The following is a 13,408-nucleotide window of genomic DNA, read 5'->3' on the forward strand; positions in this document are numbered from 1 at the left end:
AGTGATAAACAGCCTCCCACCTGTTCCCCCTCCAATGCGGCCATGCCCACAGCAACCACGGACTTACTCCACAGAGGCCAGGCAAGAATCAGAGACCCTGTCTCTGTGCAGATGCCCAGTACAAGCCGCTAGGGGTCACCATTCTCCTAAGAGAGGAAGGCCACAAACTAGCAAGAAGGGATGTTCTCCCAGCTGACACATGTGCCAGCTCCCCACAGCTACCTCTGTTGACATGAAAAGGCAGAAGAATTTAATCCAGACCAAAATCACAGAGACAACCCCTGAGAAGGAGCTTGGAGAGATAGACCTAACCAATCTCCCTGAAAAAGAATTCAAAATAAAGGTCATAACCATGCTGATGGAGCTGCAGAGAAAAATGCAAGAGCTAATGGACAAAGTAGGGAGGGAGACTACAGAAATAAAACAATCTCTGGAAGGATTTAAAAGCAGAATGAATGAGATGCAAGAGGCCATTGATGGAATAGAAACCAGAAAACAGGAATGCATAGAAGCTAACAGAGATACAAAAGGATCTCCAGAAATGAAACAATATTAAGAGAACTGTGTGACCAATCCAAAAGGAACAATATGCACATTATAGGGGTACCAGAAGAAGAAGAGAGAGAAAAAGGGATAGAAAGTGTATTTGAAGAAATAATTGCTGAAAACTTCCCCAAACTGGGGGAGGAAATAGTCGCTCAGACCACAGAAGTACACAGAACTCCCAACAGAAGGGACCCAAGGAGGACAACATGAAGACACGTAATAATTAAAATGGCAAAGATCAAGGACAAGGACAGAGTTTTAAAGGCAGCTAGAGAGAGGAAAAAGATCACCTACAGAAGAAAACCCATAAGACTATCATCAAGCTTTTCAACAGAAACCTTACAGGCCAGAAGACAATGGCATGATATATTTAATGCAATGAAAGAGAAGGGCCTTGAACCAAGAATACTATATCCAGCACGATTATCATTTAAATAAGGAGGAGGGATTAAACAATTCCCAGACAAGCAAAAGTTGAGGTAATTTGCCTCCCACAAATCACCTCTACAGGGTATTTTAGAGGGACTACTCTAGATGGCAGCACTCCTAAGGCTAAATAGATATCACCAGAGAAAATAAAATCACACCAAAGAAAGCAGACCAACCAAATACTAACCAAAGGCAAAAAACAAAATCAACTACCCACAAAAGCAGTCAAAGGAAACACAAAAGAGCACAGAATAAAACACCCAACATATAAAGAATGGAGGAGGAGGAATAAGAAGGGAGAGAAATAAAGAATAACCAGAGTGTTTATAATAGCTCAATAAGCGAGTTAAGTTAGACAGTAAGATACTAAAATAGCTAACCTTGAACCTTTGGTAACCACGAATGTAAAGCCTGCAATGGTAATAAGTACGTATCTTTCAATAATCACCCTAAATGTAAATGGACTTAATGCACCAATCAAAAGACACGGAGTAATAGAATGGATAAAAAAGCAAGACCCATCTATATGCTGCTTACAAGAGACTCACCTCAAACCCAAAGACATGCACAGACTAAAAGTCAAGGATGGAAAAAGATATTTCATGCAAACAACAAGGAGAAAAAAGCAGGTGTTGCAGTATTTGTATCAGACAAAATAGACTTCAAAACAAAGAAAGTAACAAGAGATAAAGAAGGACATTACATAATGATAAAGGAGTCAGTCCAACAAGAGGATATAACAATTATAAATATATATACAACCAACACAGGAGCACCAGCATATGTGAAACAAATACTGACAGAATTAAAGGAGGAAATAGAATGCAATGCACTCATTTTAGGGGACTTCAACATACCATTCACTCCAAAGGATAGATCCAACAGACAGAAAATAAGTAAGGACACAGAGGCACTGAACAACACACTAGAACAGATGGACCTAATAGACATAGAACTCTACATCCAAAAGCAACAGGATACACATTCTTCTCAGTGCACATGGAACATTCTCCAGAATAGACCACATACTAGGCTACAGAAAGAGCCTCAGTAAATTCAAAAAGATTAAAATTCTACCAACCAACTTTTCAGACCACAAAGGTATAAACTAGAAATAAATTTTACAAAGAAAATAAAAAGGCCCACAAACACATGGAGGCTTAACAACACGCTCCTAAATAGTCAATGGATCAATGATCAAATTAAAATGGAGATCCAGCAATATATGGAAACAAATGACAACAATATCACAAAGCCCCAACTTCTGTGGGACACAGCAACAGCAGTCTTAAGAGGAAAGTATATAGCAATCCAGGCATATTTAAAGAAGGAAGAACAATCCCCAATGGATAATTGAATGTCACAATTATCGAAATTGGAAAAAGAAGAACAAATGAGGCCTAAAGTCAGGAGAAGGAGGGACATAATAAAGATCAGAGAAGAAATAAATAAAACTGAGAAGAATAAAACAATAGAAAATAATCAGTGAAACCAGGAGCTGGTTCTTTGAGAAAATAAATAAAATAGATAAGCCTCTAGGCCAGACTTATTAAGAGAAAAAGAGAATCAACACACATCAACAGAATCAGAAACGAGAAGGGAAAAATCACAATGGACCACACAGAAATACAAAGAATTATTAGAGAGTACTATGAAAACCTGTATGCTAACAAGCTGGAAAACCTAGAATAAATGGACAACTTCCTAGAAAAATACAACCTTTCAAGACTGACCAAGGAAGAAACAGAAAATCTAAACGAACCAATTACCAGCAAAGAAATTGAACTGGTAATCAAAAAACTACCCAAAAACAAAACCCCCAGGCCAGATGGATTTACCTCGGAATTTTAGCAGACATACAGAGAAGATATAATACCCTTTCTCCTTAAAGTTTTCCAAAAAATAGAAGAGGAGGGGATACTCCCAAACTCATTCTATGAAGCCAACATCACCCTAATACCAAAACTAGGCAAAGACCCCACCAAGAAACTAAACTACAGACCAATATCCCTGATGAACGTAGATGTGAAAATACTCAACAAAATATTAGCAAACCGAATTCAAAAATACATCAAAAGGATCTTACACCATGACCAAGTGAGATACATCCCGGGGATGCAAGGATGGTATGACATTCGATAATCCATCAACATCACTCAACCACATAAATAAAAAGAAGGACAAAAACCACATGATCATTTCCATAGATGTTGAAAAAGCATTCAACAAAATACAATATCCATTCATGATAAAAACTCTCAACAAAATGGGCATAGAGGGCAAGTACCTCAACGTAATAAAGGCCATATATGATAAACTCACAACTGACATTATACTGAACAGTGAGATGCTGAAAGCTTTTCCTCTGAGGTTAGAAGACAGGGATGCTCACTCACTCTCCCCACTGTTATTCAACATAGTACTGGAGGTCCTAGCCACAGCAATTAGACAAAACAAAGAAATGCAAGGCTCCAGATTGGTAAAGAAGAAGCTAAACTGTCACTATTTGCAGATGACATGATATTGTACATAAAAAACCCTAAAGACTCCACTCCAAAACTACTGGAACTAATATCGGAATTCAGCAATGTTGTAGGATACAAAATTAACACACAGAAATCTGTGGCTTTCTTATACACTAACAATGAACTAATAGAGAAATCAGGAAAAGAATTCCATTCACAATTGCATCAAAAATAATAAAATACCTAGGAATAAACCTAACCAAGGAAGTGAAAGACCTATACCCTGAAAACTATAAGACACTCTTAAGAGAAATTAAAGAGGACACTAACAAATGGAAACTCATCCCATGCTCTTGGCTAGGAAGAATTAATATAGTCAAAATGGCCATCCTGCTCAAAGCAATATACAGGTTTGATGCAAACCCTATCAAATTACCAACAGCATTCTTCAATGATCTGGAACAAATAGTTCAAAAATGCATATGGAAACACCAAAGACCCCGAATAGCCAAAGCAATCCTGAGAAGGAAGAATAAAGCAGGGGGGATTTCACTCCCCATCTTCAAGCTCTACTACAAAGCAACAGTAATCAAAACAATTGGGTACTGGCACAAGAACAGAGCCACAGACCACTGGAACAGAGTAGAGACTCCTGACATTAACCCAAACATACATGGTCAATTAATATATGATAAAGGAGCCATGGACATACAATGGGGAAATGACAGTCTCTTCAACAGATGGTGCTGGCAAAACTGGACAGCTACATGTAAGAGAATGAAACTGGATCACTGTCTAACCACATAAACAAAAATAAATTCAAAATGGATCAAAGACCTGAATGTAAGTCATGAAACCATAAACCTCTTAGAAAAAAACATAGGCAAAAATCTCTTGGATATATACATGAGTGACTTCTTCACAAACATATCTCCCCAGGCAAGGGAAACAAAAGCAAAAATGAACAAGTGGGACTATATCAAGCTGAAAAAGCTTCTGTACAGCGAAGGACACCACCAATAGAACAAAAAGGTACCCTACTGTATGGGAGAATATATTTATAAATGACAGATCCAATAAAGGGTTGACATCGAAAATATACAAAGAGCTCATGCACTTCAACAAACAAAAAGCAAATAATCCATTTAAAAAATTGGCAGAGGAGCTGAACAGACAGTTCTCCAAAGAAGAAATTCGGATGGCCAACAGACACATGAAAAGTTGCTCCACATCGCTAGTCATCAGAGAAATGCAAATTAAAACCGCAATGAGATTTCACCTCACACCAGTTAGGATCGCCACCATCCAAAAGACAAAGAACAACAAATGTTGGCGAGGTTGTGGAGAAAGGGGAACCCTCCTACACTGCTGGTGGGAATGTAAACTAGTTCAACCATTGTGGAAAGCAGTATCGAGGTTCCTCAGAGTCCTCAAAATAGAAATACCATTTGACCCAGGAATTCCACTTCTAGGAATTTACCCTAAGAATGCAGCAGCCCAGTTTGAAAAAGACAGATGCACCCCTTTATTTATTGCAGTACTATTTACAATAGCCAAGAAATGGAAGCAACCTAAGTGTCCATCAGTAGAGGAATGGATAAAGAAGATGTGGGCCATATACACAATGGAATATTATTAGCCATAAGAAGAAAACAAATCCCACCATTTGCAATAACATGGATGGAGCTAGAGGGTATTATGCTCAGTGAAATAAGCCAGGCGGAGAAAGACAAGTACCAAATGATTTCACTCATATGTGGAGTATGAGAACAAAGAAAAACTGAAGGAACAAAACAGCAGCAGAATCATAGAACCCGCGAATGGACTAACAGTTACCAAAGGGGAAGGGACTGGGGAGGATGGGTGGGAAGGGAGGGATAAGGGTGGGGAAAAATAAAGAGAGCGTTATGATTAGCATGTATAATGTGTATGGGGGGCCGTGGGGAGGCTGTACAACACAGAGAAGACAAGCATTGATTCTACAGCATCTTACTACCCTCATGGACAGTGACTGTAATGGGGTTTGTGGGGGGGACTTGGTGAAGCAGGGAGCCTAGTAAACATAATATTCTTCATGTAATTGTAGATTAATGATAACAAAAAAAATAAAAGAAAAATAAAAGAATCTAAAGCTCAAGTTTCCCAGTAAATTAAGTTCACCTTTTTACCACATGGGAGACCTGTTTCCCAATAAATGAAGGGAACCAGGTGGCTCCTTAAAATCTGAGTTTGGAATACGTGATCATATTCCACAGGTGGACGTTATGAAAGACTGTTTTTCCTTTGGTTGGTTTTTGTGCTTAGACACCACAAAGTTCGTCCAGGTGTCTTGGCAGTTGTACCTTTCCTGATGTGCATGTGCAGGTGCTGCCAAGTTGTCATTCTGATTTGAAGAAATATATGTATTTGGTAATTGAGGCCTATTTTGGAAAAAGAAACAGTCAACTGATTTATATTTTTCGTACCACCTTCTCTTTCTTTTTTTCTCTTCTTTCAGTTTTATTGAGATATAATTGACATACAGCACTGTATAAGTTTAAGATGTCCTGCATAATGAGTTGACCTACATATACTGTGAAAGATGTTTAGTTAACATCCATATCCTCCATATAGTTATAAAAAATTGTTTTCCATATAATGAGAACTTTTAGATCTACTCTCTTAGCAACTTTCAAATATAACATACAGCAGTGTTAACTACAATCATCATGATGTACATGACATCTCTAGTTCTTATTTATCTTATGACTGGACTTTTGTACTTTCTGACCACGTTCATCTAATTTCCCATTCCCCACTCCTCACCATCTCTTTCTGACAGAGAATTCTGTTTGAGGCTATTTACGCCTGAAAAATACAGTCTCTCATGTGGTAAAAAAGTAAACTTAATTTTGTTCATGTCTTAGGCCAATTTAGGGTGAAGATTGAAACCCTGCAGTGACTTATTATAAGGAGTAACTGTGTAACATTTAAGACCAGTTAAAAAATAGTGAGATAATCCTGTCCAGAAGTTTTCCAGGATAGGCATGCAGGCCCTCTCAGTAGCTCAGAAAAGAGTTCTTCTTTTGTAGGGAGGGAGGAGGTTGCATGAGGTCATATCTAAGAACTCTCCCAATTCTGACCTTTATTGATGTTTCCCAGCCAAGAGATATGGAGAAGGCATGTGCTGAGTTTTTTGATACTTCAAACTAAAGGAATGGAGGCTTGGTTCACTATGGAGGGGAAATAGATATATGCAATTCCCATGTACAGCCTTTATAACTCTTTTTATGGAAGCCTCTAGATACTGATTCAGTTAATAAAAAAACAAAATATCAGCCAGTTTCTTTTGTAGTTAGTTCTCCTAGCATTTTTCATCTTTAGATTCAGCTGTATGACTGTGATTGTATGAATGACTGCCTGACCTTTTAAAGAGAATTTATCTAGCCCTGTGCAAGCTAAGTGACCTGGCAGCTGCTCAGGAGCTGTTACAAGGTGAACAAAGAAGTAATCTTGCAGACTGTCTAACTTAGGCCAGGATGAGGTTACCTGTGCTTCTTAAGAGTCTTCTGCATCTTCTCCTTTAAACTGAGTTGGAGGGAAAAAGTGTCTGGTGTGACAATTCTCTTGAAGCATTGCTAATTGTTTGTTGTTTGTTTAGCTCAATTCCTAGGGCCACATGGAATGGGCATATTGCCTGTGAGGTTTTTCTAGCCTTATCTTTTTAAAGAAGGGAGAGCAGTATGCAGGACTAAAGTACAGTCAGTAACCCATGTAAGGAGAAACTTCTACAAACCTGTTGGAGCTCAGCATGTTTGACCTCCGGTAATTGCTTTAGGACATGAATCTGTATAGAGAGCATCAACTTCTGTTTCTGAGTATACTTGACTTCATTACAGGATTTCTCAGATAGTGATAGTAAGGTCCTGGCCACCCCTGGCCTACAGATGCTCTGAATCATTGGGAGGCCATCGAGTGTCTGGACCCAAATAGTGAACACCAAAGCAAGGATTCTCCCTTCCTTCAGGGAGAGACCCAGTCTCTCTGAAGGACCAGTGACTGCAAAGTTCTCTTCTTGCTTTTTCAGCTTGCTTAATGTAAAGGAAAGAAATTAAGATTCTGTTAACCATTGTCTGATTTTGCTGCTTTTGGATGCGGGGGACACTTGAAGTTGTTAACAGTGAGGTAGTTTGTGGCAGCTGTCGAAGCCTGGCCTTGGGAAAGGAGAGTATTCCTCTCTGCTGGTAAATAGAGCTTTACAATATATTTTTCTTCTTTCTGGAGAGAGTCTAGTGAGTTAACTCTGCAGTGCTCATGCTGAAAACATGAGTAAATTTCTGTAGGCAACAAGGAGAACAAACAATCTAAGAGGACTCATACTACATTGCTTTAAAACTGAATCCTGGTGAATATCAAAACAATTATGCTGACTAAAGAATCCAAATAATTTGGTCTGATTTAAATTCTTGAAAATGCAGACTAATCTGTAGTGACAGAAAGCAGATCAGTGTTGGTGAGGGACAGGGGAAAGGACTTACAAATGAGTAGGAGGAAACTTTTGGGGGATGAGGAATATGCTATCTTGATTGTAGTGGTGGATTCACAGGTGTATGTATTGGTTCATAATTCATCAAATTGTACATTTTTATCAGTTTACTTCAATAGTTTTTTTTGAAAAAGCTAATCCAGAGCAGCATTTATTAGAAGACCCTTTAATGGGATATGGGGTGGCTGCTGCAGACTTGTTTTAAAATACAAGTCTTGTGTGTGTGTCAGGTATGGATATGTATCTACTTTTTAATGCATTTGATCTTTCTTAAGGAGTCCATAGAGGCTACTGTATTCTGTTGAAGAAGATGTCTAACAGTAACACTACTCAGGAGACCCTGGAAATAATGAAAGAATCAGAAAAAAAACTGGTAGAAGAATCTGTAAATAAAAACAAGTTTATATCTAAGACTCCAAGTAAGGAAGAAATTGAGAAAGAGAGTGAAGATACCAGTTTGCGACAGGAGACACAGGTAAGGATTCAAAGTTCATCACATGAACACTCTTTATACCTGAATAGAAATGTTGTTATAGGTGGCATTGGGAAACTGTAGGAACCCAGGCCACTTGAGTCTCCCTAAAAACTCAACTTCAGCTCCCAAGAAATATCTCCTTCCCTTTTTCTCAGAGTCCACAATGAATTCTAAAGGAGACAGAGTGAGACCCTAGTCCATTTGGACCTGAATTACACTGGTTCTTGCTACACTTTGATTATTTTTAACTATCAGAAAAAATAAATTGTATGCAAACACATATTTAATAAGTCATAAAATGGCCTATACAATAAACTTTTAAAACTAGAGCTCTCTGGCTTTACACACTGTTAAATTCATATCCTGGTTGTGTTAAAGCTGTCAGCATTTTCTGGGTCAGAAATAGTCTCTAAACGTGCCACTTGGTAATTGTGAGTGAGGAATTTCACTCCTTGGTGACCGTGTGGTTTTCCATCCAAATCCACGTTGCATTGCAGATACCATGCCAATAGGTGGCCAGCCGAGCTTCTTCCAGTTCTTTGGTACCCAGCCAGCCCAGGCTCTGAGCCTATTCAGTCCTCTTTCCTATGGTCACAGCTAGATTCCTCTATGACGCAAGTTCAAATTATATAAATCCTTTCCTTCATGCCCAGTGGTGAGAGTATGGTCTTTGTTATATGCTTAGGAAACAGACTCTCACTGTAGTTAATTTAAAAAGCAGTAGCAGCAACATTTGGGAGGTCTAGGAACTTGAAGCATAATTTCTCTTGACAACCCAGTTCACCTAGGCCTTGTCATCTTTAAAGGTTAAAACAGCAGCAACATAAAGGGGTGAATTTAAATCAGACAGCCCTCTGAAATATTTTGTTCTCTAGCTGCCTGCTTTTCTACTGTCTTTCCTCTTACAGTTTGCCAGATCTCTGTCCTGGCTGCTTTTCTTTCCTCTATTTTCTGCATGTGAGTTGTCATTTCCTGCCCATCCTTCCAGAGTTTGTGGAGACAGTCTGCCACTGTTCCAACTATATTTCCAGCCTCCACTGATCCCAATAATGAATTTTAAATCTTCAGGACAGATAAGTGATGAATGTTTAATTATGTGCTGTCATGTTACATGGAAGATAATAATTAAATGAACTTTTGGGTCCAAGTTACTCTATTCTCAGGAGACTATTTTAAGTGTTCTGAACTCCCGTTGTGTGTATTCCTTGAAGATAGGCAGAAAAGAAAGGATGTCTATAGATTTTATATACCCTATGGACACTCAATTTAAGAATGTCTTTGCCTGGATGTACAAATAGGTTGTATATGGGAAGTAGAGAGGGGAATCTCTCTGCTCAGACTCATTTTTGCTGCTGCTAGAGCAGGTGGAGCTGCTGCCATCTACTGGAGCTCCTTCTCCTTCTTGAAAGTCTTCCCATCTTCAGTCCTGCTGGCCACCTTTCCAAAGCCCTCTACCCTCTACCACTTCCCAGTAGATCATGTGTGGCTTCAACAGCACTAAAAGTTCTACCCTTTTTCCTCCCTTCCCCCCAGCTCACACCCCAGAAGACTCTTACTGATGCTGTCAAGGGAGTGCCTGTTAGGAGGCTAGAGGTGGAAAGTTTGCAGACTAGGGACTTTCATTAAACTGTGTGAGACATATTCTTGGAATCAGCCTTTGGAACTCAGAACATCTTTTGCATGGTAACGGTACTATAAAAGGCAGGTTCAGAGATTCAGTTTAGAATGGGTGAGCCCTGATTTAACATACTGAACTTAGATGGGTTCTTTAAATAACTGTCTGGGTATGGCCTTCTAGCTTGGCTTTCTGCCTTTAAAACTTGTAATCTCTTCTAATTCATCTGCCATACTACTTTAGAAAGATGGTTTTGAAATAAAGATCTGATTATATTAATTCTCTTCAAACTTTTGTGTGTCTCTTTGCCCTAGGCTAAGTACCAGATTTGTCAGCCTGATATATTGTGGCCTAGTCTAGTCCCTTTCCTGCCAGACCTCTGGCATCCTGTGCTTCAGCATTGTCTGATTCCTTGGTCCCTGTTATAAATAGGAGCTGAAAAGTTTAGAGAAAGCATGCATTTGTACATGCTTTATCTGCCTAGAATGTCCTTCTTGATATTCCTGCCCCAGCCTCCTCTAATCCCTGAAATCCCTTGCTAATGTCTAATACCTATTTATGCTTCAAAACTCAATCCAGATGTGTCTCTTTCCAGGAGGCCTTTCTTGGCAAGCTTACTTCACCCATTGCAGGTCTACAATGTATAATTTTGTTTAACACCTGTCTCTTTCACAGAACACAAGTAAGTTCAGTGAGGCCCAGGATTCCTTGCAGGCACTCAATATTTGTGAATGTATGAATATGTGAATCACTAGGTCAGAGTCAGACACTTGTGCATGTGCCCTTGTAGCACTCCATGAGTGTATTTGTAATGCACTTAATGTACTATATTGTCATTGTCTATTTGTCTTCTCCAACAGGATTATGAGTTCCTTTTTGACAAGGTTTGTGTTTTATCTCTGTGTCCTCCATACTTAGCATGATGCCTGGTACATACTTGGCTTTCAATATGTGTTTGACTATTAAATTGGTATAACCTCTTTAAGGGTGATTTGGCAGTACGTGATCAAATTTTTAAGTGTACTGAGATGTAATGTATTTGCAGATATATTCAATGATCTGGTCATTGAACTGCTGTTTATTTACACTAGTGAAAAATCCAAAACATCCCGCATCGTGCAATTTAAGGAACTGTGAAATAAGTTAAGGTACAGCAGCACAATGGAATGCCATATAGCTGTCAATAAAAACATCTTGAAGGATTCAAGATGGCGGAATGAGAGGTGAGACAGAGAACTCCTACCAAAACCACATATATTACAAAGATACAGTTAATGCAACTAATGCTAAAAGAGCACAACAAGAAAGAAGGTTGCACCAGACTGCATACACCTGGAGAACAGAGCAGACCTCATGAATCAGGGTAACATACTAAAGCATTGATCCGGCAGGACCGAAGCCCTTCCCCCACCTCAGCTCACCAGCTGGAGGAAGAGAAATGGAGCAGGGAGGGGGTGGAAGCCTGGGACTGCTGAATACCCAGCCCTGGAGTTCTGCTATGGGAGCACAAACCTACATTGCATGGTGCTCTGGAGATTAGTGGGGTTGGACAGCTAGGACAGGCGGAATACTTGGAGAAACAGGGGAGACAGGCACTGCAGCCTGGAAGCAGGAAACAGCTCTTTTCTCCCCTCAGGCACCAGCGCCGCTCCCCTGCAACCCCCAACATCACTCCAGGGGCTGAGCAGCTCCAGAGACTAGAGCTTCTGGGCAATAGAGGGCGACACATAAAAATGTGAAACTTCAGAAGAACCTGGTTCAAACAGAAATCTCGTAAATACCAGAAAAAGAGCCAAATGAAACTGAATTCACCAATCTTCCAGAGAGTTCAAAATAAAAATCATAAACATGCTCATGGAGGTACAGAAAAATATTCAAGAACTCAGGGATCAATTTAGGACAGAGATTAGAACATTAGGAAATTACATATCTGAAATGAAATATACAACAAAGGGATTTAAAAGCAGATTAGATGTAGTAGAAGAGATGGTAAATGAAATAGAAATTAGAGAAGAGGAATACAAAGAAGCTGAGGCACAGAGAGAAAAAAGGATCTCTAAGAATGAAAGAATATTGAAAGAACTGTGTGACCAATCCAAACGGAACAATATTCGCATTATAGGGGTACAAGAAGAGAGAGAAAAAGGGATAGAAAGTGTCTTTGAGGAGGTAAATGCTGAAAACTTCCCCAATCTGGGGAAGGAGATAGTCTCTCACTCCATGGAGGTGCACAGATCTCCCAACACAAGGGACCCAAGGAAGACAACACCAAGACATATAATAATTAAAGTGGCAAAGATCAAGGATAAGGACAGACTTTTAGAAGCAGCTATAGAGAGAAAAAAGATCACCTACAAAGGAAACCCATCAGGCTATCATCAGACTTCTCAACAGAAACCTTATAGGCAAGAAGGGAGTGGCATGATATATTTAATTCAGTGAAACAGAAGGGCCTCAAACAAAGAATACTCTACCCAGCAAGGTTATCATTTAAATTTGAAGGAGGGATTAAACAATTTTCAGATAAGCAAAAGCTGAGAGAATTTACCTCCCACAAACCACCTCTACAGTGCATTTTGGAAGGACTGATATAGATGGAAGTATTACTAAGGTTAAATAGCTGTCACCCAGGGAAATAAAATGACAGCAAAGTAAAACAATTAATTTCTAAGCAGATGCAAAATCAAATCAGCTACCACCAAAGTTAATCAAGGGATTGACAAAGAGTACAGAATATGATACCTAATATATAAAGAATGGAGGGGGGAGAAAAAGAAAGCAAAAAAATCTGAAGTTGTGTATGTAATAGCATACTAAGTGAGTTAAATTAGACTGTTAGATAGTAAGGGAATTACCCTTGAACCTTTGGTAACCACGAATCTAAAGCCTGCAGTGGCAATAAGTACATACCGTCAATAATCACCCTAAATGTAAATGGACTTAATGCATGAATCAAAAAACAGAGTCATTGAATAGATAAAAACACAAGACATGTCTATATGCTGCCTACAAGAAATTCACTTCAAACCCAGACATACACAGACTGAAAGTAAAGGGATGGAAAAAAATATTTAATGCAACTAATACGGAGAAAAAAGCAGGAGTCGCAGTACTAATATCAGACAAAATAGACTTCAAAACAAAGAAAGTAACAAGAGACAAAGAAGGACATTACGTAATGATAAAGGGGTGAGTCCAACAAGTGGATATAACTATTATAAATATCTATGCACCCAACATAGGATCACCTACATATGTGCAACAAATACTAACAGAATTAAAGGAAGAAATAGAATGCAATGCATTCATTTTAGGAGACTTCAACACCGCTCATTCCAAAGGAAAGATCAACC

General features: G+C 39.0%; 1 protein-coding gene across 22 annotated transcripts in view; it reads left to right on the plus strand.

Annotated features, from left to right (window-relative positions):
* The window catches only part of R3HDM2 (R3H domain containing 2), a 192,433-nt gene that overhangs the window by 138,864 nt on the left and 40,161 nt on the right, over window positions 1–13,408 (plus strand). For all 22 annotated transcript variants that reach the window (XM_073213397.1, XM_073213396.1, XM_073213395.1 and 19 more), the window contains one exon: window positions 8,241–8,440. In XM_073213397.1, coding sequence (XP_073069498.1) covers window positions 8,241–8,440 — 200 coding nt within the window. The remainder of the gene's footprint in view (window positions 1–8,240; window positions 8,441–13,408) is intronic.

Source organism: Manis javanica, chromosome 10, assembly GCF_040802235.1.
Source record: "Manis javanica isolate MJ-LG chromosome 10, MJ_LKY, whole genome shotgun sequence".
NCBI classification, from domain to species: domain Eukaryota; kingdom Metazoa; phylum Chordata; class Mammalia; order Pholidota; family Manidae; genus Manis; species Manis javanica.